This window comes from Halichoeres trimaculatus, unplaced genomic scaffold, assembly GCF_033239565.1.
Source record: "Halichoeres trimaculatus isolate MK-OKI-2021-1 unplaced genomic scaffold, fHalTri1.1 fHalTri1_scaffold_5, whole genome shotgun sequence".
NCBI lineage: Eukaryota > Metazoa > Chordata > Actinopteri > Labriformes > Labridae > Halichoeres > Halichoeres trimaculatus.
In genome coordinates this window covers 15,355,366-15,380,114 of record NW_027437183.1, presented here as the reverse complement: position 1 = coordinate 15,380,114, position 24,749 = coordinate 15,355,366, and the positions used below count along the sequence as shown (strand labels likewise).

General features: G+C 39.9%; 1 protein-coding gene across 3 annotated transcripts in view; it reads left to right on the top strand.

Moving 5' to 3' along the window:
• The window catches only part of grid2 (glutamate receptor, ionotropic, delta 2), a 534,507-nt gene that overhangs the window by 406,762 nt on the left and 102,996 nt on the right, over positions 1–24,749 (top strand). For all 3 annotated transcript variants that reach the window (XM_074669717.1, XM_074669718.1, XM_074669719.1), the window contains exons 10-11: positions 638–835; positions 5,121–5,433. In XM_074669717.1, coding sequence (XP_074525818.1) covers positions 638–835; positions 5,121–5,433 — 511 coding nt within the window. The remainder of the gene's footprint in view (positions 1–637; positions 836–5,120; positions 5,434–24,749) is intronic.

Below are 24,749 nucleotides of genomic sequence, written 5' to 3'. Positions count from 1 at the left end.
AGCTGAGAGGGTAACTTCAGGATCTTAGCCCAAACCAGACCCTGTTTTCCCTGGAAAGAACTTACCTAACATACACTTAAATCTATTAAGCGCAGCATGTTGTTCCAGCTGGCTCATTTGTCAGAATCAGAACATTTCCACAGCCCCTTATTGTGTTATTAACTGCTACCACCCAGAGGGACAAGGATAACCTCAGGGCTGTGAAACGTTTTACATAAAGGGTTGATATTTCAAGTCTGAAGCCTGACAAATCAAATTTGGTTGGAATGTGTCAGTAAACTGACAGACAAAGCTGGGTTCAATGAAACACACTGGTTTCAGAGCATAAAGGCTTTGGTTTCATTTGTATAAGGGAATTCATTCAACTCACAAACTTGCTTAGTCTCCAACTCCAGAGGGATAGTGGTAAACTTTCTTTGAGGTTGCAAGAAGTGTGTAGAAAACAGTGTGCATGACTCCCTCTTTGTACTGTATGAGTAATGTATGCTTTCACAGGCGTTCTCCCAGCCTTTAGGGCGGCGTTTGCGGTGGTATAATGGCCACTTGAGTAATTGGGTGATTTAATGCTTGAATGACTGGTGTATTGATTGCCTGCGTGACTGACTTACTGACATGCTGATTGATCTTTGCCTTCCAGGAGGAGCCGTTCGTAATGGTGTCAGAGAACGTTCTGGGAAAGCCAAAGAAGTACCAGGGCTTCTCCATTGACGTCTTGGATGCTCTGTCCAACTATTTGGGTTTCAAATACGAGATCTACGTCGCTCCAGACCACAAGTATGGAAGCCTGCAGCCTGACGGGCAGTGGAACGGACTGATGGGTGAATTGGTCTTCAAGGTGAGAAGAAGCTCATACATGTGAAAATGATCTTAAAATTAATGAATACATGCACACTATGCTAATATAGCGTGCGTGTACTTTGTACAGATATGGAGTTTTTCAGGTAAGGTCTTCACATCTATGGTTCTCATCAAAACATCACCAGTTTAACTGATGTCTCTTCAAAAGCAAATCTTTGAATTATGCAAACACTAAAGTGATTTTAACTCCTTTAAACTCGAGTTAAAAATTCAGACAGTCTCTCACTAAGAATTGCAGAATGTAGTCTGAAGTGGACATGGAGTGGAGCTGACTTCAAAGATTCAGAGATGAAATATTGCATATTAGTGAAAACACAGCAGCTTTCTAATCATTTGACTAGCTCCAAGTATTTTCAAGTGTTTGATGCATAACTACCGGCAGACACTTGAACTTTATCAGAGCCAAGTCAAAAAGTGGTGTCGACGTCTCTGAAGAGAGTGTGGAGCTATAAAAGAGGATCTCACAAAGATGGAGAGGCCTTCAGTTTGAGGGTAATAAATTTGAGCATTCGGGTGATAAAAAGAGAGAAAGAGAAACTTTTTTTGTGGTGTAGCAACAAGTTCTGGTTCTTCCTCATAGGTGTTCTCTATCTATCAGCCCCCCTGCATTCAAGCTGTTCAAGTAACTTTTGATTTTCTCATATGAGAAGGTTAGACCATCAGTAATTTCATCAAGCTGTATTGAGTTTTCATAGCAGACAGATACTAGATCAATGTTATTTCTTAATTTTCATTCTGTTATAAGTTTCACATTTAGTTGCTTTCAAAGGTACATGCCACAGAATATCAAACAAAAACATGTGAATGTCAAACCCCTATCCATCTCAAACCTAAACAGACTAAACCCTTTTATTTTAGGAATAAGAACTCATTTGATTTGACTACAAAAAAACAAACACAAGCTCATGCCTTGTCGTTCTTTCTCTGCTCCCTTGGGACCTCACTTCCTTTAAACATTCAGTGAGTGTTGTCATGTGGGGGCCTACAAGCATTAAGCCTTGGGCAGGCTCTCTCTGAGTCATGCAATTTTGTTGGCCACAAATTTATTTATCCATTATTTACACAAAGCGAAGCTCATGAAGTAATGCACTGGAAGGTTTTTTCTATTTTAGAACATATATATTGAACTGACAATGAAAGAGTATTTATATTCTGAATAAGATTGTGAGGTTTCTATATAAGCCTATGTTAAATTACTTAAAGACACAAGAACACATGAGCGATCAAACTTTTATTCAAAATTGACAGACTTTTGTTGTTGTTGTTTTGGTCTAAGCCACAGGTGACTTCTGCTACCTCAAGATAGTAACGAGCCACTTTTGTGCCTATCCACTCCACATTTTCTGACCCATAACTCATGGGCACTAAAGCACGCTAAAGTGCAAAAATAACAAGTGTCACTGTGAAAATAACAATGGCACCTGTGCTGCACGCCAAAACACTTTGCATCAGGTCCAATTTTTAGCATGTTAAAAGGATTTTACATCAAAACATCAATATTTGCTGTTTTTCTTGAATGTTTGCACGCATTTTCTGAAAGAATGCCCCATACTCATAAATCAAAAACACACACAATGGGAAAAACCCTCAGTTCTCCTGCAAAATGAAACTCTATGTTAAAAAAATGCTATTACTTTTAAAAATAATATTTAGTTTTTAACCACTGTATGAATAGATGTTTATAAGCACCAGTTAAACACTAATGTGCACAATTACTTAGGCCGTTTTAGTTCAGTGTTAAACTTACTACAGACAGTACAGATATAAGTGTGCTGTAAAATATTTTAGAATACTGTTTTTATACTCAGAACACACAAATACAGGGTAACAAATACATCTTATTTTTCCCCACAAAAATAATGTACACAGTGTACATCTTAATCAACACCAGAAAAATTTACTGTATACTGTTACAGTTAAAAAAACAATCCTCCTCATCCTCTCTTCATAGTTCAGTAAAATCTCATATTGAGATCTCTACAAGCAAACACCCATTTTCCTTTTATGTTAAAGCTCTGTTTGCTAATTGTAAAAATGTGTGACAGGTGTTTGTCCATGTGATGAGTCAGTATGCATAGTAAGACAGTAAACTAGAAGACTTTGAATGACAGTTTTTTGCTTGGGAAAAGAAGAGATTTTCTTAATGAAAAATTAGAAACTTAGAAAATTTTTTGCAGTGTTTTTTTTTTTTTTTTCCAAAAATGTGTGGTTTAGAACTGCCAGCCAAGTTGTGTTGTGTAGATTTTGGATAAAAGCTTATGTGAGCTGTTGTTGCTTGCTAGAAACAGTCATCAGACCTTATTTCCACCTTATTTCCATTACACCTTTCTCCTTTAGAGAGCAGGTAAAGAAAATTTTTGAACAGCAGGAAGAAAACGAATTTAAATAAATCCTTATTTACAGTATTTCAACCATACTTTTTCATACACAAGATAAAAACCATTCTGCTTTCCATTGAGACAGTTAAATAATACTGAATCAATAATGGATGATCATCTGCGTTGTGCCATCTGTTATGATGTATGTGGTTGTGCTAGAGCATCTCATGTCACAAAGCTGCAGCACTTTTTCTACAAGCTTTCTGTTCCAATTGTCGACAGTGTTTTGTTGGATAATTTTAGTGCCTTCATTTCATTATTTTCCTCTTGCCATATAAGGGTTAAAACTTGTATTGAAAGCTTGGCTCACCTTCGCCTTGACCTTATATCCTTGTGTGCATATATCCTTTGTGTTTACCCCAAAGCAGCAGCTGACTAACTGATAGAGAAAAGCTTTGAGCATGATGCATATTAATTTGTCCTCAAACAAGCACAGACTGTTAATAAACTGAACGTGCAAATAATTTCATTTTCTCCATCAGTCAGCAGCAAGGTTTATCTCTCCAAAAACCCAATTATGCTGGATAATTATTACCCAGAGTGCTCTCTGCAAGTTTCCATGTTGACTGACCAACACATCAAGCATTGCAATTCATCCCAAACACACACATATGCACATATAGGCATGTGTTGTCTCAGCCAACTGGCATCTTGCAGGGTTTATCCCCATACTCTCCTTATGCAGTTTAAGTGACAATTTCTGCACATTTAAGCATTTTGTTTCCTCATTCATCTGTGAAATTAGCAGATTTTTTTGCCTGCAGTGGATTAAAATATAGTTTGTCTTGTGTGTTTATGTGTGCGGGGATATGGATGTGGTTTGTGGTAACTAAGCGTGACAGCATGTGCGCGTGTAGTGGCTGTAGGGCTTAGCATTCATCAGTTGTGTGAGTCGTTTGCAGCAACAAAGCAAATCTCATTATAGTACAAGTTCCTAGTATATGCAATCTCTCGCACCAGTATAGATTTCAAACATGTGCACACTCACAACATCATCTTAAATCCTTGTTATGGTACAAGCAGCTGTCTGGAGCTGCTATCCCAGCACTGGGGACTGAAAACATTTTAATTAGCCGTCATTGTTTCTGCATTTAAGCTGAGCTCAGCTCATTTTACTCCTAAGACATAATCACTGAGCGTTTTTTTTCTCCCCTTCAACTTACAGTCTGTACATGAGAATAATTAAAGAAGTCATTAGATGTCTCTTTAAATCCAAGAAAGGCAATGAGAGAGTCTTTTAATGCCTTTGGAGGCATACTGACACAAAAGCAGATCAATGAACTAATGAACCAATAAAGGAACGTTTCAGAAGTCATACATCACAAGATGTCCAATCAATAATGGGCTTACATGACAGAAATGACATGGACAGGAGCAAACAGAGCAAGATAGACATAACAGTAAGCATGCTTGTAACATACAATAATGGCTTGACTGTCCACTTGTTGATATATAACAGTCTAATATCGTCAAATAACACTTCATAGCGGAACAATTATTTCTGCTACATGTCAATGTCTAAAGCAGCAGTCAGTCATAAATAACAACATTAATGGAAGCCAAAATATTGTGTTTGAAGCCACTGGTGTGTCGTGTTTTCAGGAAAGTCTTTGGTTAAATATGGGACGTCTTTTTGTGCTGATGTTTTTGCAGTTTACCAACAATTCATGTAAACATCAGAAGCCCTTATTAATAAAACTAATTTTGTCATCCACCAGCTGCACAGATGTTACTAAGTGACAGTAAAGTTTATTTGTCAAATTTAGGATGGTGCATTTACCTGTCTCTGGGAACTAAACTCCACTCTTTCAGTTGTGTTCCTCACCTACACATTTCCACTGTGTTGATACTTCATAGTTTTCTCTTGCCCTCTGCCTCTTGCAGCGAGCCGATGTGGGACTCTCTGCCCTGACCATCACGCCTGAGCGAGAGAGCGTTGTGGACTTCACCACACGCTACATGGATTATTCTGTGGGTGTTCTGCTGCGCAAGGCCGAACGCACAGTGGACATGTTCGCCTGCCTGGCACCCTTCGACCTGTCGCTGTGGGCGTGCATCGCGGGCACCGTGCTCCTCATTGGCATCCTGGTGTACTTGCTCAACTGGCTCAACCCGCCTCGACTACCCATGGGCTCTGTGTCCTCGACTACACTGTACAACTCCATGTGGTTCGTGTATGGCTCCTTTGTACAGCAAGGTAAGACGAGACATCCTTCAGGTGGAGAAACATAAAAGGAGATTGAAGACTGCCTGAGTCAATGCATGCAGTTTTTTTTGCAAATGAAGTAAACTATGAGACCAGTCTTATAAAAAGGGCAAAATTGGCACTTTGTGGGCTGAAATAATGTAACACGTATAATGCAGCAATTGTATTTTTACAACAAATATTTGAAAATCATTTGAGAGTGTATAACAGTATCCTTTAGACAGGTCCAGTGATGTATTTTAGGAAGCTATTTGCACATTTTTATAGTGTGTGATTCTTACCCCAGGTGGCACCCTTAACACACACAGTTTTGTTATTGTTTAGTGTTTTGCCAAAGGGGAATCAGCTTTAATAGCATTTCCTATTTGCAGGTTCTATCACAAAGGTAAAAAATAGAGCAAATATGGGAGGATAGGGAAGCATTGAAGGAAAAATGTGATTGCTGAAGCAATCTAATGTCAGAAATTTGATATTAGCTGTCCTCTGGGTGTCATAAGTGTGGAATGACCTTTTGTGTTTGAGCAGAATAGTCAAATGAGGAGGAAAAGGAGGGGAGGTTTTTATTCCAGATGGATTGAGTGGAGGATAATGGTCTAATCCTGGTCATATACCTAAAGATTGTTCAGATCCAGCAGGCCGTGCTCGGGTGCGGAGATCAGACAATTGACACAGAGGGAAGGGTTTAAGCTTCATCAGTACAGGAATAGAGCCATGATGAGGAGAGGAAAGGGCAAAGGAAGGAAGGGAGGAAAAATAAGATCACAGTATTGTGCTTGAGAGTTATCCCTGGTTTCCAGCTAGCTTGTGTGTTTCATGGAGCACCCATTTCTCTACCAGATCTGTTCAGATTCATTGGCTCATTGTTGTATTTGTCTGTGAGGTTGTGTGGGTGTGTCTTGTACCATGATAAATAAATGTCTGCTATCATCCACCGAGCACAGTCTGCTCCAGCTATCCAGACTAGCAATAGTTAATGTTTTAAGCTACATTAATTATGCAAATGTTAAGAGGGATGATTTTTATTTGTTGTCTTTTTGTTCCTAAAGCTGTCTTTGAAACATTTCAGACTCTGAATAAGCAGCTGATGAGCATTCCCCCGTTTGGTAAATAATCCTCCATCTTGTGCTGCAGCTAATGGTGGTAATGATGATGATGATACATGCTAATTGCTGTTTGATATTCGCAATCGTTTCTCTTTTTAGCTGTAATTAACATTTTAGTCATGGCATCATTAGGGAGAAAAAAAGAGGGAGACAGAATGTATCCAATTTTTCAAGACTGGGTTCCTCCTTTGTGTGGGGGTGTAAATATATGTATGTGTATTTGAATGTATTTGTGCTATATACTCCACAGTGTGAGTTTGTTTTTATGTGGCATCAGTGCATATTGCTTATTTGGAAAAAGTCTGCTTCAGCCATTTTTCAACAACTTTCTACAAATATATTCGAGAAAATTAATGAACGAACTACCAAAGGCTTGTAGAGCAGAGATCTGATCTTTCAGATTTAGTGTGACTTATTTTTATTTGTGCATCTATTGTCCTAAGCAGCTCCATGACATATAATTTCCATAGACTGTATGAAACATGGATGTAGTCTCCCCCCGACGTCAACCTTCTGTTTCTGAAACGGAAAATGAAGCACATCGGCTATCTCGGCCATTTCGATAGTGGCAAGGGCTTCACGTACAGCTATAGGGTGCCTGTCACGTGACCCTGAGCTGTGCCTCTGATTGGGCGAGCTTCTGATTGTAATATCCTCTAAACGGCCGAGTTAGAAAAAAAAATTAACCCCCCTACAGTGTGTGTTGATAGTGAAATTAGGGATTCATACAGGAGACGTTTTATGAACCAGGCTGTAAATAGGTTAATTTCTGCTTTGAAAACAGCTTTTTTTGGCTTGGTGTGTATGTGACTTCTGGTACTTCCGGAGCCAGCTTCAAGCAAACACACGAGAAACAGCAGATTTGAGCACTTCCGCATTGTCTCGTATTTCTTAGACCGGAGGTTGCCGCTTGATATAATCATACTATACAATGTTGACTGTCACAGAAATTTAGAATTTATATTTGGAATGTAGTGACAAGTTGAGAAATTAAAAAAATGAAGTTAGCAAACTTTAAAATATAGATATTCACACAGCAGCTCTTAAACTTTTGCAGCACATCTTCAGTGTCCCAAACCTTTGTGCTTCACCCTGATACATTGCTCTCAGGGAACATGGATTGAAATGCAAAGACAGACACAGACCCACAGCAGGCAGGAGCTGCAGACGAATGATGAGAGCAAAAAGTCAAACATGATGCAGAAATTTTGCTTTTGGCTGAGTCACTTTGACTGTGAGGAGGAAAGTAAGGTTGAGCGAAGGGGGGTGCAGAGGGATTACAGTGATTTCTCTGAACCCTTATCTTTTCTTTTCCTCCACCTGTCTCTCCCTTTTCTTGCAATCCACTTTTCCTTTTCTCATTCTTTCATTTTTCTTGCTTTAACTCTTGTTGTGTGACCTTTTGTCCCTTCCCTGCACAATCTTTCTCTGCCACTCTCCATAACCCCTCCTTTCCTTTTCCCTTTGTGTCTCTCCTCCTTTACCTCAATTCCTCCAATCTTTCTCAACTCTAGGATACTTTTTTTTCTCCAGCATTCCCTCCCTCTTGCCCACCAGGGGACGAGACAATTTAGTGTCTACTACTTCACCTGTATAGCTTTTTAGAGTGGTGTTTGTGTGAGCTTTCTAGCCAGTGCAAACACAGAAGACACAAGAAGGAGGTGAGAGGTTTTATTATTCAGTGCTGATAGTTTCTTTTTAAACTAAAGAAAGTAAAGGGCACCTTGAAAAAATATTTATTTACAAAAATAGCATTTTTATGTGCAACAGTAAAACAAAAAAAAAAAGTGAAATCTCATGATCAGCCAGTCATCTAGCTTCAGTGTAAAAATGTGTGACAGAGATGAGGAAGTGGTGGTAACCTATCAGCTCATACCTGTTCTGGGTGATATCCTTTTTTTCCTTTTCTCCCTTTCTCCATTAGAAAGCAGACACAGTTACAGTGCTTCAGATATGCACCGTGACTTTAAGAAACAGGTAAACCTGGAAAATAATTTGCTGGGCATCACACAAAAGTTTCTAAAAGCTGAGAGGTGAGAGGTAGGTAAGTCATGTGCACGAAGGAGAGGGGATATGATTTAAAGAGGATGTGAAATGTTTCCTAAGGAGATTAATTTTCAGCTTCAGTTGGGTTACTCTTTGGCCCTGGCTGTGCTGCGAAGGTCATTCCAATATTTTTCAGAGCTAGGAGGGAGGGGAGTCAAGGCTGGGATGAATGATTACCGGGTCACATTATTAGCAGAGCCGCGCAGACAACATTAGCAGAGTGCAGGGCATTGACTGGCTGCTATGTAGAGTTTGGACTGAGCGTTACCCGGAGGGATGAGGATGTGAGCTCATTTGCAGTCGTGTGCACCAGGTTTCGGATTTGGAATGAGCCACCACAGGCAGTCGACGACGCGGTTGACATGCACGAATCCAGGATGATAGAAAACAAGACAGCCTGCAGCAGTTTGGATGAGTGGTGGGAAGTGTGGTCAGGAGGAAAGTTTTAGAAACCTCAGATGCAAGTCAAAACAGGCTGAAGAGAGGTGCTGTTGAAAAAGAGTCACTTTTCAGTGTTGTGGATAATTGTACACCAGCAGGAAGAATATATTTGAAAGCACAACAGCTTTTGTGAGATGGACACATTTACACATGGCATTTAAATGTGGAATCAAAGTGTTATTCATCGACAGAGATGATGCGCTTCAAATTACAGCCTAGAAAGTGGATTAAACATCATTTTCTACGGATATCTGAGACACAATAAACCAAAGGCAAATTAAAATGACCATTTATCATTGTGTTTGAGCCATTAGGAGAATTTTATTGAGTACTCCAAGCAAATATGGTAATGATGCAATTAATTTGTGATCCATTTCATTTCTTTAAAGGCACAAACCTCAAAGTGCTACATGAAATACATAATTCCAAGAAGAATTGAAGAAAGATAAAGCACAGAGAAGCGGTGGAAAATGATTCAGCAGTTCAAAGAAAATGGTTTTGTTCGAGATTGAGAGATTTCTAGGCCCTCCTCACAGACAATGCTCAGGGTTTGACATGCCCTGAGGTGTTGTCCTGGCTGTGTGTTTCAGACCAAGAGCATCTGTTACAGATTACATTTAAAAGAACTGCAACAAATGTGTTACTCCACTCTCAGTGGGTGCTTTTTGTTCACGTTTGGTGCAAAGCTGCACTCAGAGTGAAAAGAGAGGAGAAGTGGCCTCAGTTATCAAATGGACTGTGAAAGGTGCTGTAATTGAAATGTGCAAACAGGCGACAGAAGCTGGCAGTCAAAGGAAGAGTCTCTGCAGAAGTGTAACCTGCATTGGAGGGAGGAGTTGTTTTATTTTATTATTTATAAACTGAAGACAGGAGTGAAAAACAGTGACAAAAATGGACATAATAACCCCCCATTAACTTCCTGTTTCTTCCTCTGTCTCCACACCCCCTCCCTTCCCTGCCTTGGCTTTTAATTTGCAAGAAATTTATTCTTAAGTAGAACAGTCAAAAACACATTTCAATATTTGTCTTGAACAAATCTCCTCCCATCTCTCTCCAAGTCTCTCCCACTGTGTCTGGCTTTCTGGTGTTCTCCCCTAATTAATGTCCTCACCAGTAGGGGAGAAGAGAGATGCCATGGAGAAACAGACTGTGTTTTTTTTTTTGGGGTGTGTGCACAAATGTGTGTGTTATCTTAGCATGCAGCCTCACAGTCAGTGTGAGTACTACTGTCTCTCAATTAGAGGGAGCTTTGTGAGAAATTCAAATACACACACGCACACACATAAACTCACACATATGCATACTGTGAATTATTTGTTTTCACGGTATGAAAACATTGCAGAGGAACACAAACATACAAACACAGAATGAGGGCCATAGGCCATAATCAACATTTCCATCTCTCCATCTGCTGCTCTAAACTTCTCTCTCTCTCTGTCTTCTTTATTTCCCTCATTCTTTGCGCCTCCTTTTTCCCTGCACTCCCCTGCTGCGCGTCTCTCCATCTGTATGAGCATAACTGTGTGTGTGAGAGGGAGAAAGAGGAGTGTGTGCTCTTTTTGCAGCCTTGTTGGAGCGTCATATGGAAAAGACTCTATTGTTTCTCTTCCTCCCTCCATTCATGTTTCATCCCTTCATCCCGGAGCTCTCATGGTTCTGCAGTTCTTGTTACTTACTGCTGAGTTTCCTCGATGTGATTTGCGTTCACATTCGGCACTCCCCATTCCCCCGCTCTGGCTTTCCTCTACAGTATGTTTCTCTCCCTCCATCATTATCTCTGCTTCCGCTGTGCCATACTGCTGGGAATCCAACGTTATCATCATTTTCCTGCCCTCTTCCTCTCTTCTGCTTCCACTCTTCCTCTCTTTATGACTCCCTCTAATCCATTATCCCTCTCTAACGACTCTGTGGTGCTGCTGTGAAGTGGACCCAACTTTCGGACGCCCTTCCCTCCTGACTGTGCCCCTCTATCGCTCCATCTATCCTCCCTCTTTGCTCCCCTCTGTCCCTTTCGCAGTCTCTTTCTGGCCACAGAGATGTGCCACTGTGAAAAGAGACTGTCTCTCAGCAGTTCCATTAAATGCATGTCTCTCTGCTGCTCTCTCTTCCACTCCCTGCTCTCTCAGTTTTTTGTGTTTGTTTTTTTGTCACAGTTGCTTTCTTTCTTACCTTCTTTCTCCATCCATTCCCAGAGTTCTCCTTTGCTCTCCCACTGTCCACTACTTTCTTATCGCTTGCATGGGATGAGCTCCGGCTGTTAGTAGTTCAACCATATCCTGTTCAAACCTGCTTTCATGCTTCTGCCTCTCCACTGTCCATGTGTCCAGCATAGCCTTATGAATACTCAACCGAATACATTTACTCATTTGATACTTTTTCTAATTTATCAACAGTACAAAAAAAAGAGTGTGACGTTCAAGGAACAGAAATATAAAGTTTGATGTGTTACTCTGGATAAAGCCACTAAACAGTATATCCATAAAGCAGAGATCTCCAGATATATGAAACAACAACATTCAGCTGCTGATATTTCACTGCATCTGGAATGATAATGGATGATCCATCTCAGACAATGGGTTTTTTTAACTTTTGAAATGGAGTAAATCAGCCTTCATAAAGATGCCATAAGGAGGTTCTGTTTTTCTTGGACTGCCCTGCCACCTTCTGGCCTGGAGTCTCACGCACATTGTCGTGAAGACATGACTTTAAAGAACGCATGTGTTTGTTATGGTGTTTGTTTTTTGGTTAAGACAGTTTTTTACCGGATAGTGACAAGTTTAGAATCCCGCTGAGGTAAGTTATTTATCAGTACAGTTATGTAGCACTACAGTTTAAAATGGGACAACAAGCAAAGTTTGTACTGCAGATTGGGTTGGAATGAACATTATCACAAATAGCTTATCTGTTGTTAAGCCCATGCACTATAACTATAAATATAACTATTACTCCCGTTTAGCTTTCTTCTGCTTTTCTGTTCTTTTTCTGACTGACAGTTAGGCTCATGTGTCCATCATTACGACAAAATTAATCACAGATACTGTTTTCAGCAAAGAAAAAGACAGATGTCTCTTCTCACTTCTAAACTTTGTCAGCCAGCGTGGTGTTGTCATAGAGACTTTGACGTCCAGTCAATCAATCTGGCCCGGCTCGACCCGATTGGGAAGCTAAGAAGTAGCATTTCAAAATAACCTATATCCTGTAATGTTGGTGCAGGTTATCTCATTTTAAAGTGTGGATTATGATTGGTAGGGATGGGTACCAAATTAGGTACTTTACAGGTACCGACAGAATTCTGTCAAAAGTACCGGGTATCGATGCATGTAAAACCAAAAGGTACCATGTTTAGGTACCTAAATGCATCCTTGTGATTGTGAGGGCCTGTAAGAGTAGGCAATTTTCCATGCTGGACACGAAGACAGCATTGCAAGGTTATATATTGAAAAATGAATATGGTAAATTGATTTTTTAAAAATATTTTATTATCAAACAAATTGACATTTTTTACCAGATAAACACAAAAAAAGTACTGCAAATTGGTACTGTTGAGTACTGGTACTGATTGCCAGGTACCAGGCATCTGTACCGAATAGTTTCAGATGTGAAAGGCACCCATCCCTAATGGTCAGGCATATATCCAGAAGGAAGGCTTTTTTATCTAGAAACTCCTCACAGCCCCTCTAAGTGTAAGAGTTCCATTTTTCCCATGGACAGGCATAAATACACCTGTGTGTGTGCCTTACCATACATGATTATTGACTCCACTGAAGGATCTTTTGATGCTGAAAATAATACTGACACATTCAAAGTGCTTAACAGAGTGATGTTCTATTATTTTTCAAACAAAGAAGAAAGTCACACAACTGCTGCTTTTGGAATTTTGAGCTGCAAAAATGTGTAATCTATCAACCAGCATGCATTCAACATGACAGGTGAAATGAATGTGTTGACTCTCACACGCTGCTAGCACTCTCTCTCAGTCCACATTGAATGTGTCACCATGCTGGTAAAGATGCATGGGGAAAATGCCTCTTTCTGTTATTACACAGCTACATTCATGGGAGGTGATAGAAAGACGGGGAAAGACTTCGACAAACAAGATGCACAGCAAACATTTACAAAGAGTCTGTTAATTAAACAACATACAACTCTCTTTGCCTGTGCAGCTTGTCTGAATTTTGAGTAAAGATTTGCACCTCACATCAGAGTTATATCTATTAAAGCAGCTGTGAAACTTACTGGAATTTGCAGGTCTCATTCTACACACACTTTTTTCACCAGGGAGTCAGCGAAACTGTGTGTCGGGGACAGTAATGAGCAGGGTGGGGTAATTGTTAAACAAGCAAATTTATTTTGGGTTCTTTGCAGTTCACTGCAGCGCGCATGCACGCACGCACGCACACACACACACACACACACACACACACACACACACACACACACACACACACACACACACACACACACACACACACACACACACACACACACACACACACACACACATAAACCAAGTGAATTCTGTTTAATTCCCAGTGAACATGTTGTTAAAGGTCAGGCTGTGAGCAGAATACAGCTGGAATAAACAATTGATTTAATTGCTTATTGACAAATGATGTGCTCAGACTAACTTTTTCTCTCAGTTTTAATTAGTGTACAAGTGTTCCAAGGTACGAAAAGGGTAATTGGAAAAAACAACAACTTTATTGCTTAAAAATGAAAATAATAGGTACGTTTAAGTTGCACTGACTTTCATAGTGTTAGATTTCTGACCGTGAAAACAGAAAGTAACTAACTATGCATGATGATGAAAAAATGGCTTGTAGGAAGCTTTAAATATGAGTAGGGATGTGCACATTTTGTTGCCTCATCTGTAGCACAGCCACTTGGAATTATCTGGGGCTGTAGCTTTGGCTTACTCTGCCATAACAATATAGTTTCTCTGCATCCAGATGGCAGATAATATCTTGTCCATAAAAATGTGTGTGGTCAGAATAACCAAAGCAGTGCTTAGCATGCAAAAATACATGGATATTAACTTATACAGAAGACTAAAGGTGCCAGCTCTGCTATAGTTCGCCACAGGGAAACGCCCCGGTTACATTTTGACTTCCAAATTTTGTCTTACATGTGGAAGTGTTGGTTATGTGGAATTTAAAGGTCCCATATTCTGCTCCTTTTCTGCAGTTTAATATGGATCATTGATGTCTTCATGAAATGGGAGTAACATGTTTTGGTCCAAATAGCCAATAAATCAAGCACAGCAGCATTGTTTCCAGGCTCTCATAGCCCCTCTGTTCAGAACGGTCTGATTTAGTGGGTGTGACCTTCATATGTGAATGAGCCACCGCTGATACCGTCCTGCTCTTCCGCGTCACTGAGAGTGGCTGGATTGAAAACAAATCATGAATGTAAGGTTTAAAAAAAGTCAAAATTATGAAAAAAAAAAAAGAAGATATGAGATACTGATAAAGATTTGGTCTCATTTCTTCTTTTATCTCCTAAATATAACTTTTTCTTTGATTATTAGGCCTTACTGTTTTTGTAATTGTAAAGATAATTTGAAATGTGCTTTTTCATGCAGTTTTGACTTTTTCATTTACATAGTTTGAACACTTGGATAAACTTAATTTCCCATGTTTATCTTATAATGACTTTTTTTTCGTAATGACATTTTTTTTTTTCAGAATTCAGTGCTTATTGTCTTTTTCTCTCAAAGTTATGACTCCTTCTCATAGTGTCACACTTTATTTTTGATATTCAGCTTTTTTGTTTTTCATTTCTGATTTAATATACTTTGATTTTTTTCCTCAACATTTTGACTTTCTATTCCATATTTTTGACTTTTTGTCATTAGAATGTATTTTATTTCCTGTATATTTTAAAAGTCTGCAAATTTTTCCCCCTATCATCAAAGTTTAGGTTTAGTTTGGTTTGTCTCTATTTTTCCCCCTGCTGAAATTAGCTTCCATAGACTTTCAATAGGCTCCACTGGAAGGAAAAACATGATAGAATAGATCAACATCCTTCTTTTGTTCAATAAATAAAAGCCTGGCAGCAAATGACACCCTGTTTTTCCTCAGACAATTACCAACATTTATGTAACTATTCATATTATTGAGTCCCTACCACCAACACCACCCACCACCATCCCCCTGTAAGACTCCCAAAACTCTTCAGCCAGATGGAGCAACAAAAAGAAAGGGAGGATTAGAAAGGGAAAGAAGTGATAGAAGGTAGGTCAGTCAGAAGAGATGAAACAGCGGGAGAGCCGGGTGCTGCACACCTTGTTAGACACCTTGTTAGAGCTCAGTCAGTCATTATAGGGGCTGCTGAGGCAGGGCTTTATAATAATACAGAGGTTTAGAAAGAGGGAGAGAATAGCTTGAGTTTTCACAGTGGCCAAACCAACATAATAGGGTGGTGTTATGACTGGAAATAAATACACCGCAAGCCACAGAGAGGAGGCAAGGGTGGCAAGGGAGGTGAATGAAGAGACCAGGAAATAATGGGGTGGGCAAAGAGGATGCTAGAGCACATGATTGCATACCACTGTACCCAATTATATCAGTGTTGTGTGGCACAGAGAGGTTATGCTGGAGGTTTAAAGGCTCAGCATGTGATTCAAACTCCAACTGGGTTAACATGACTTTCTCTTTGATTGACACATCAGGATGGATAAAGCCAGAAATGTATATACAAAGACATACCTCTGACTCCATATGCAACATGATGTATTCCTGCTACAAATCATCCATGCACTCATTTACCTCGATGTAGTTTCAGTGACAGAAAGTGGCAGTGAGATGAACTCAGTCTAACCTTTCTTTTTGTCATTATCGCTTTACACAGTGACCACCATGACTGCTGTCATCTTGTTATGTTTTTTTTTTTTTTAAGTAAATGATCAGTAGATTGTCTCACGGCAAACAACAGGAGGTAAATCGCGTTCAAGCAGCATGACTTTCTTCTCGTACGTATCATGTATGTGTATGGGTGCGTATGCAATTAACCGCAATAAGTTGTGTTTTTATGTTTGGATCTGTTTTCTTTGGAATTGTGGTGTCTGCAGAGTAGAGAATGGAGACGGAGAGTGTGGAAAAGTTTCCTGTTATTGGTCAACAGTAAAACATCAGGAACTGAGAAGGGAGCAGTGTTTAGAGGAGCAGTTCCCCTTTTCTTTTACTCCTAGCACAGGCATCAACTTTGGTAGTTTGTCCAGCTTCCCTTTTTGTGTTCTAGCACAAGCACCAATTCTCAGCCCAGTGACTTATGGCAAATTGTGATTATCCATTCTGAATTATTAAAGAGATAGCAGGCTAACTTCCAGCCAATCGGGGCATCAATTTCTATTTATGCATTTGTAACTTAGTTTTCCTAATCAATACAGTCTGGAGCCTCTTGCCCACTACTCATGCTTGCTTTGACGAAGCTCCTTGGTGTGAGGTAGAGGCAGCGAGACAAAAACAAAATGGGTGAAGAGGAGTCAGGCAGAGGACAAGAAGACAGGGAGGGGAAGTGAGATAGAGAGACGCTCTGTGGAGACAGTGAGAGCTCAACTTGTGGGGATGAGGTGTCACGAAACAGAGTGAGAGACTTGCTGTCATCCTTTGCCTCAGTCCTCCAAATGTTGTTTTGGAGACAAGGGTGGAGAAGCGAAACAGTGACAATTCTGCACCGATGTGCTGTGTGTGTTTCTATGTGTGTATCACACAAATGAGTATGCCTGCATGGCTGTTAGAGTATTTGTTGCAGTTAGGGCTTCACTCTGCTGAATGCCCCTGCTTTATCTGCAGCAGGGGCACACACATGCACACACTTACATGTATTTATTTGACTAGACTGCACCTGTAATAATCATCCACTTTTTTGAGTGTTTTCTTCAAACTAACTCTTCTCCATGAGCATTTATTGCACCATCAAAGCAAAAGCAGATGCACACACAGTTATGTTTCATCTCATGTCTCCTGAAGGTGTCATGGTTGTTTTTAAGGTCTAGTACTCACGTTAAAAGAACTTAGAGCTCACTGTTGAATTCTCATGTTTGTTGCTGTCTTCTTGCTTGACAAAAATTAGACGCCAAAATCACACCAAAAGCAGCAGGGACACAAAATCCACTCTGTGCATAATGTGCAGCATATTGCAAATTTAAAGGGATACTCCAAAGTTGGGTTCATGCAGCCCCTGAGAACAGCAGGAGAAAGAACAAGACAAGATTCTGGATCACAGTGACAGGTTGTATTTGGGGTTGCGGGGTGTAAAATATTGAAAATGACAGTGTTAAAATTGAATTTGAGCAACTCAAACACAATCACTATCAAGTGCAGGAGCTTAGAAGCACACACGCGCACCCTCAGACTTGTGTATATGCGCATAAAGAGACGCGCGCACGGATTGCCCCAGTCAAGGGAAAAATGCTGAGAGAGCTATCTGTCAGAAGTTGCACTCACAGAGAAGGAGCCATGGACTTATTGGTTTGATGAAACACGACACAAGGTGCATGCAGCCACCTATAATGAGAAGACAGGGTTGTTGCTGCTACCTGGATTCACTGTGCATGTGTGTGTGGTGCATGTGCATGCACACTATTCTGTAACTGGTTGTGTGTGATGTAATAGTAGGGAGATAAGAGAGCATTGAATTTAATCTGACAGGCTTTGTTTTCAGTCTGTTTGAAGCAGTGAACGTGAGAACTCTATCAGGTGGACTCATTTGTTGACTCAAGAGCGCTTGGAAAACTTTTAGTTTGACTGTTTTTAATCCAGTCTTACTTTGAAATGTAACATAGCTGTCAGGGAGGAACACTTCTTAGACTTTTGCTTTGCTAACAGTAACTCAGATTTAACCAAATTGTCATGTTTAGGGTATTTTTTCATGTTGGCATTTGTTATTTTCAAATAGCTTCAATTATTTTGTCACTTCATTAATTTCAGGTCTGACATTCTCTCTCGGTCTGCAAGGAAACTCTTTCCTTTCCCATCAAGAAAGCATCAAAAATAGTACATGAGAACCTGATGTTCACATGGACACAAACACTTTCACACATTAACGACCCCAGACCCCCCTCCGGCTGTTGTAACCCTGATACCATACCCAGATTGTATTGATCCTTGTATAGGATGTGAGCTTGAAAACACAGCCTGTAAATAAGCTCAAAGAAATTTCTGCTGACTCCGTCATTTTTTATGTTCCTTTCAACTGTGGAAAGGAGGCGGAAAGTGCTGATGAGGCTTGTAGAAAGGAGGAGAGGAGAGGAGAAATGAGTGTTTCTGTAATAAGTCCAATGTCAAGCAATTTCTGCATATGGTACTCACACACCAACACACACACACACATATTTAGAGCAGAACTCCCCAGCCATTCTAGGAGGATATTAGGAAAGTTACCGCACCAAGCCAAACACACATTAAGATGCAGACGCACACACAAACATACACTCTTATAATGTAGCTGGAGGTTTATCACCGGTCTCCACACTTGGCCCGGTGCAGTCTGGAACTTCCCTGGCAATTCAACCTTCATTCATTCCAGGGAATAAGACGAAGCTCTCCAAGGCTAAAAAAGCAGCCAACATTAATAAATGTTTACAAGCGATGATGCAGCAAGTTGGTCAGAGTGTCTCTGAAGGGCAGATACACAAACACGCGAGTTCAATGTCGAGGTATGGAGAAGTGTAGAATAAATTGGCTGTCTGATTTATTCAGTCAGTGTGACCTGAAATGGAGTCGAACTGCAGAAAAAAGCATGAATTATTACATTTGAGAGTACAAGTTGTACTCTCAAATACTCATAACCATAGAAACAAAACAGCCTTTGTGTATGTGTTCGATGCCGCTTAAAGATCTCTGTGAAGTAATTCTACCTGCATTATTTATTTGAGCACAGTTGGAGTTTTAATTTGCTTCATGCTAAAAAAGAGAAAGCAGCCTTAGGCTCCGTTTACATGACAGCGTTTCATCTAAAAATGCTAAAACGCAGTGAAAAAAATCTGTGTTTACATGGAAACGCTGAGGGACTGAAAATGCTGTAGTAAGCATGCCAGGTCTGCAGGTGGTGCTTTAACTGTCTTGTCCAGAAGCCGCTTTTGAGAGATCTCCACCAAAGTAGAGTTCTGCCGATCATCTGGTGTATTGGGGAATACTAAGTGCAAAAGTGGAGCAAAAGATGCACATTTGTCCGAAGACAGTCAGCAGATACAGCAGATTGAGTAGCACAAGCACAACACGGTAGTTCGCGATGATTGGTGCTGTTGTCCTGTTGTATGTGCTTGCGCGAAGCAGAGTGTGACGTTTCCACTGAAAACGCCGGCTTACTGTTTACACGGCAACGGTGTTGGCAGCGTTTCAAAAAAATCCCACTCTGAGGGACGTTTTCAAGTTTGTGTTTTTGGTCGGCTGAAATGCCATTTCCGTGTAAACACGAGGCTGAAACGCAAAAAAGCTGTTGCGTTTCACCCAAAAACCGTTGTCGTGTAAACGTCCCTTTAGTAAACATTTCTGGAATCAAGGACAAAATCACACACCTTGAAATCATTTTCTTCTCCTCAAACTTGATTTTCAGGTTGTCTTTATAACTTGACTCGGTATTGGTATTGATGACATTACTCGTGAATTAAAGTCATTACAAGAAATATGTCCAAGCCTGACCAGAGGACATGTTGAAATTTCTTCAGAAAGGCTTGTCCACTGTTAACTCCATTGTCGAAGTCTGGGATATTTTGATATGTTTTTTGTTTTTCCACCAGAGATGGAGAAAATTTAGAGAATATATTTGTCTAATCTCAAAGATATACACAACATGGTGTATATGCTCCCATGTGTGTGCTTGTGCGTGTGTCAGCCTCAGAGCAGCTCCACCAGCAACCAATAGAACAATCACAACAGCTGAAACCCAAACACAGTTCTCTGTTGGACAGGTATTTCAAATTTATGCAACACACTCTTCTCAGTCTGCAGTAAGATTCTGACAAGTAGAGAAACCAGAACTTTTATACTCAGATATGGTACGAGTGAATCTCACACAAACTAAGTACCACGTCATTGAATATTTAACTCCCGAACACCTGAAACTTAACAGTCTGCAGTGTAGTGGCTGTGACAGACACTACAGAGGGTAGAGCAGAGAGAGGGAGAGAGAGACACACACAGCAGGCAGGAAAAAACAAAGATTTTGGCTACAAATGAACCAAATTTGTGTGGAGGTGTTTTTAAGGTCCCCTCATAAAACAATCAGAGTAAGTCTCACTCTGCTCACAGCAACAACCAGTAAAAAAAATGAGTTTAAATGTGTTTCTTGCATCAGCTTTAGTACTTTTCTTTTTAATCCAATGTAGAGATACCAGCAGTTTAAAGGGGGTAAGGGTGTAATAGCACGTGGAATTGGGAAGAAGTACTGACAGTTTTGACAGCCAACTCTGAAGCCTGTCTTCCTGAGTAAACCCAATCAGTTATCTCAAGGCTACAAAATACTTAAAAGGTTTCTGTTCCTGCTTTTGATGTGATGAAAAGGTGAGGCTAAGGTAATGGTTTGGCTGTTCGAGTTCAGATTTCTGATGTCTGAAGAACAGGAATTTGTTCAATTTTGTCCAAAATATACGCCAGTACAAGCAAAGTTTTATAGCCATCATAGAGAAGAAAAGAGGGGAAAGGGGGAAGACCAAGAGCAAATTGCCGGAAGAAATCAATTTCCAAAGTTGCCTTTTCCAATTAATTTCAATTCTCAGCACAGGGCCATCAAAACACTCTGTTCTGGTTTAGATGTAAAACATGAACTGATTTATCTTCTTGAGGGACAACGGGGATGAAATGAAATAATGTAAAGTGTTATCTGTCTCCCCCTGACTACACACACACACACGCACACGCGCACACACACACACTGTGGAAATTTGTAGACGTAAGCACAAAGAGAACTCTGCTCACACGCAGACATGCCTGATATCTGCCTGGTAAGCACGCTCGGAAGCGCAGCTAAGAGGGGAATAATTTGCATTTCAATCTTTTAATTTGCTCCCTTTTTGTGAAATTGAGCCAACTTCCATGCGCTAACCACACTGACTGCTGAACCCCATTCCAAAGTCCCCCCTTAGGGTGATTTTGTACGATTGGAATTTTTTTTTTTTAATCCTCCCCATTGAATGGGTGTTCCTGCTCAGTGTTCAAGTTTCACACATTGAACTCTTGTTGGTTTTCAACTTATGTCATGTTCTGAACATGTTAACTCGACATGAATTGACCTAGAAAAGCAGCCTGCAGCTTGGAAACTAACATTGAGTTAAAGTTCAGTTGTTTAAGAAATTTGACAGAATAGACCTGAACTTTTTCTAACTTGTACAAAGTAACTTTAATCTACCGAGAAGGTTTTTTTAAAAACATTTACTTTTGGAAAAGACGTCTGTTTTGCATTGATCTTAAATGTACAAAAAGTTGGCAAAAAGACATAAAAAGCAGCAAAAGGAAGACTTTTAAAGCCATATTTGTTTCCTCTATCTTCTTGTAATTTAACTTTTTTTAACATAATAAATTAAATAAGATTAATCTAAAAAAAAAAAGCAATCAGCAATTTATTTGGATTTTCTACTCAAATTGAATCCCATCTCCCTTAATCCAAATGAAGTACAACTTTCAACCTTCTAAATCATCACAAAACTGTTTCCATCCCTCTCAAGAGTCACAGTTAGCCACTGTTATGTTGTTTTACATTTTAATCTTGGTGTTCCTGTTTTGCATTTGTTTTTGCTGATGTTTTATGATTAGAGTGATGTCAGGGTTTTTAAGGCAGTTCAGAGGATGTTTTAGAATTCGTTGAAATAATGTCTTTCTTCCCCATGATTACAAAACATTACACAAATTTTCATTTGTATAAACATGTGCTGGACTGTGTATGTATCTTTACATGCATTTATATGCAGAAACAAATGTACATATATATTCAGTTTTTTATCACTGTGGTTTTTGTGTTGTTGAGTAATTTGTCAACAACAGTGGTAAATCTTGGCCATTAAATCATACATGGATATTAAAGTTTACAAACCACATTGAAGCAATTACCATAATACAAATATTCTGGAAGTACATGTTATACTGAGCACTAAAGGAGCATGAATTATACATTGAATAATATGATGTGCCAAGGCATACAGAAATAAAATTACTGGCCTCTGAGTGGTACATCCAGCTTTGCATTGCTTTGGAAACACATATAAAAATAATTTTCTGCCACATTGTCTCTGTTTGTATATTCCATATTATTCAGGCTGTTTCATAAAAAAATGAAATAAGTATAACTTTAAATCCTTACGTAAAAAGTGGCTGGGCCCTTATTACAGCTTGGATCATTTACAGCTATACAAAGGCCAACTTTCTGGCGGTAGCAGTGGGCTCTTGGCAGCACTACATTTTTTCCACCTGTGTTTTAAGACGAATGGAGAGTAAGAGTGCACATCAGTTTATTCTTGAGTCGATTGATGACAGTAACAAGTTTCACAGTTCAAACAGTTCACTCTCATGTGTTATGGCACAGCCTGTATATGGTGGAGCGAGATGGTAAAAGCCCATGATGTTAATATGGTTTTAATTATTAGCCCCAGTAGCTTGTAGCATTATCCAAAAGAAATAATAGCCAAGTTTGGATTAATTTCTTTGCTAAGTTTCTGATTAAAATTCGTTTTTTTTAGACTGAGTGTTTCATCAAAACTATGTCCCAATCATCATCTGGATGTAACGATGAGTTTAAGCCCCCCAACCTTCATTAGTAGCCCACTAACTGCAAAGGAAATAAAAATAGCTTGCTAGATACTAGACTTTCTTTTGCATCAACACAATCGCTTCCTGTCAGCTTTCTTTGTTGAAGAATTCATGTAAACCGTAATCAAGAAGCACTGATTCCTACATGGATGATACCTGTGTGGGCTGCCCAGGCCCAATAACAGGTTGTCATTGGGCTGGGGCTCCTGCCCTTTGCAAGCGGTAACACATGGTGCCTGACACACCTTCCTCAGGTGATTTTTAGCACCACCCTTCACACAGTGTGACATTAAGCAACTGACTGCTGCCAAATTAATTTTACACTCAGTTTTAGATTGTTGCATTGTGTCACTCTTTTAAGAACAAAGCTTGTTCACACGCAAATCACCTGACATGGTAATAGGGTAAAACTAAAATTGAATGGGCTGTTGTCAAAAAATACAGACACTCAGGAAAGAGACAAGGAAGGTGAAGCTTGACAAGCCACTGTGTGTTTACATTTCAGTGGGCTGTCTTTAATACAACTGTGTATGTGGGTAATTTGAACATTAATGAATTTTTGCCCCTTCTAGCTGACCTTCTGTACCCTCAAGCTTTTCATCTTCAACCAAGCCATCACCCTGAAACTTTTAGCACATGTCTAGCATACTTTCACATGAATAGTGCAAATGTTATTAACTTGTCTGCTGTTTGTTGTGCTGTTGGATCCAGGATGCTTTGATGCTGCTGTAAGGCTCTTACAGGAAATCAGAGTGCATGCTGGGAAGGGAGATACCAATAGGCACATCTCAGAATTGTAAACTTCTTGGGTCTTAGCTAAAACCCACAACATTACAAGCATCCTTGGCTCTTATAATTGCAGAACCTGATGGCTTGAAGAAAATTGTCAACCACATGGAAAATTCACACACGCCGCGGCTGATAGTCGAGGTGTTAGAGGTGGCACATGTACAATGGTGAGATTGAAGAGCAGACGGCAGGAGAGGTGCTCGAGGAGGGATGAACGCACTTTGTCAACATCCTCCTCCTCCTTTGCTATTCACACACGTCTTTTCCTCCTCACCCAGGCCCCAACACCGCAATATGTCTTTCCCAAGTTGTTTGTAATCACCGGGACACCTTCAGTTGATAGTGATTGAGGTGCCAGAGGAGAAATAGATGGTAAATAATATATAAATAATGATTCCTGCAAGTCGTCCAACAGTGGAGGGGTATAATCTGACGCAGTAGGGGCGCCTGCTAAGTGGTGAGATTCAAAGCTTTACAAGAAAAGTCACATATAGATAGAACCCTACAGGATGTGCCCATTGCTCGGATGGTTTCAAAGCTGCTATCACCTAGAGCTGTCTCTAACTTCAATATGTCAACAAGGATGAGAGAAGAGGAGAGGTGAAGAGAGGCAGGGAGAAGGGGGGATAGAGAGCAATGGAGAGAAACCCTACGAATGTGTTTGATGCAGATGAGTTGGCTCTGAAGCATGATTCTGTGTGCCAAACCTGCAGGAAACAACAGTCCCTGTATCTGACTAATTTTTCATCTCTGTTTCTGGCTGTCCCTGTTTATTTCACTCCAAACAAATAAAAATGCGTGTAGACTCATGTTTATGTGGCTTTTTACAGTGCCTGAGTGTCTGTGTATTTAGTTTTTCTCTCCCCGAGAAGCTTTTGAATTGGAGTTGAAGAGAAAAAAATCAATACCAACCAAAATACAGCTCACACTCTGACTTGAGTTCTTACATTGTTGGCTTCAATGCCAAACTTCTCCAAAAGGGCCCAACAAAAAACAAGGTTTTCTGAAATACGACGGTGCCTCAAGTCGTACAATTCAAAACACATAAGACAGCGCTGTAGTTGTCAGGACTGAGAAAAAAAATCATTTCAGTAAAGTGTCATCGTGCTGACCTTTGTGATATTTTATCATTTTATGAATCAAACAATCACTGTGCTCTAAATGGATTTCTTCACCACTCTGACAT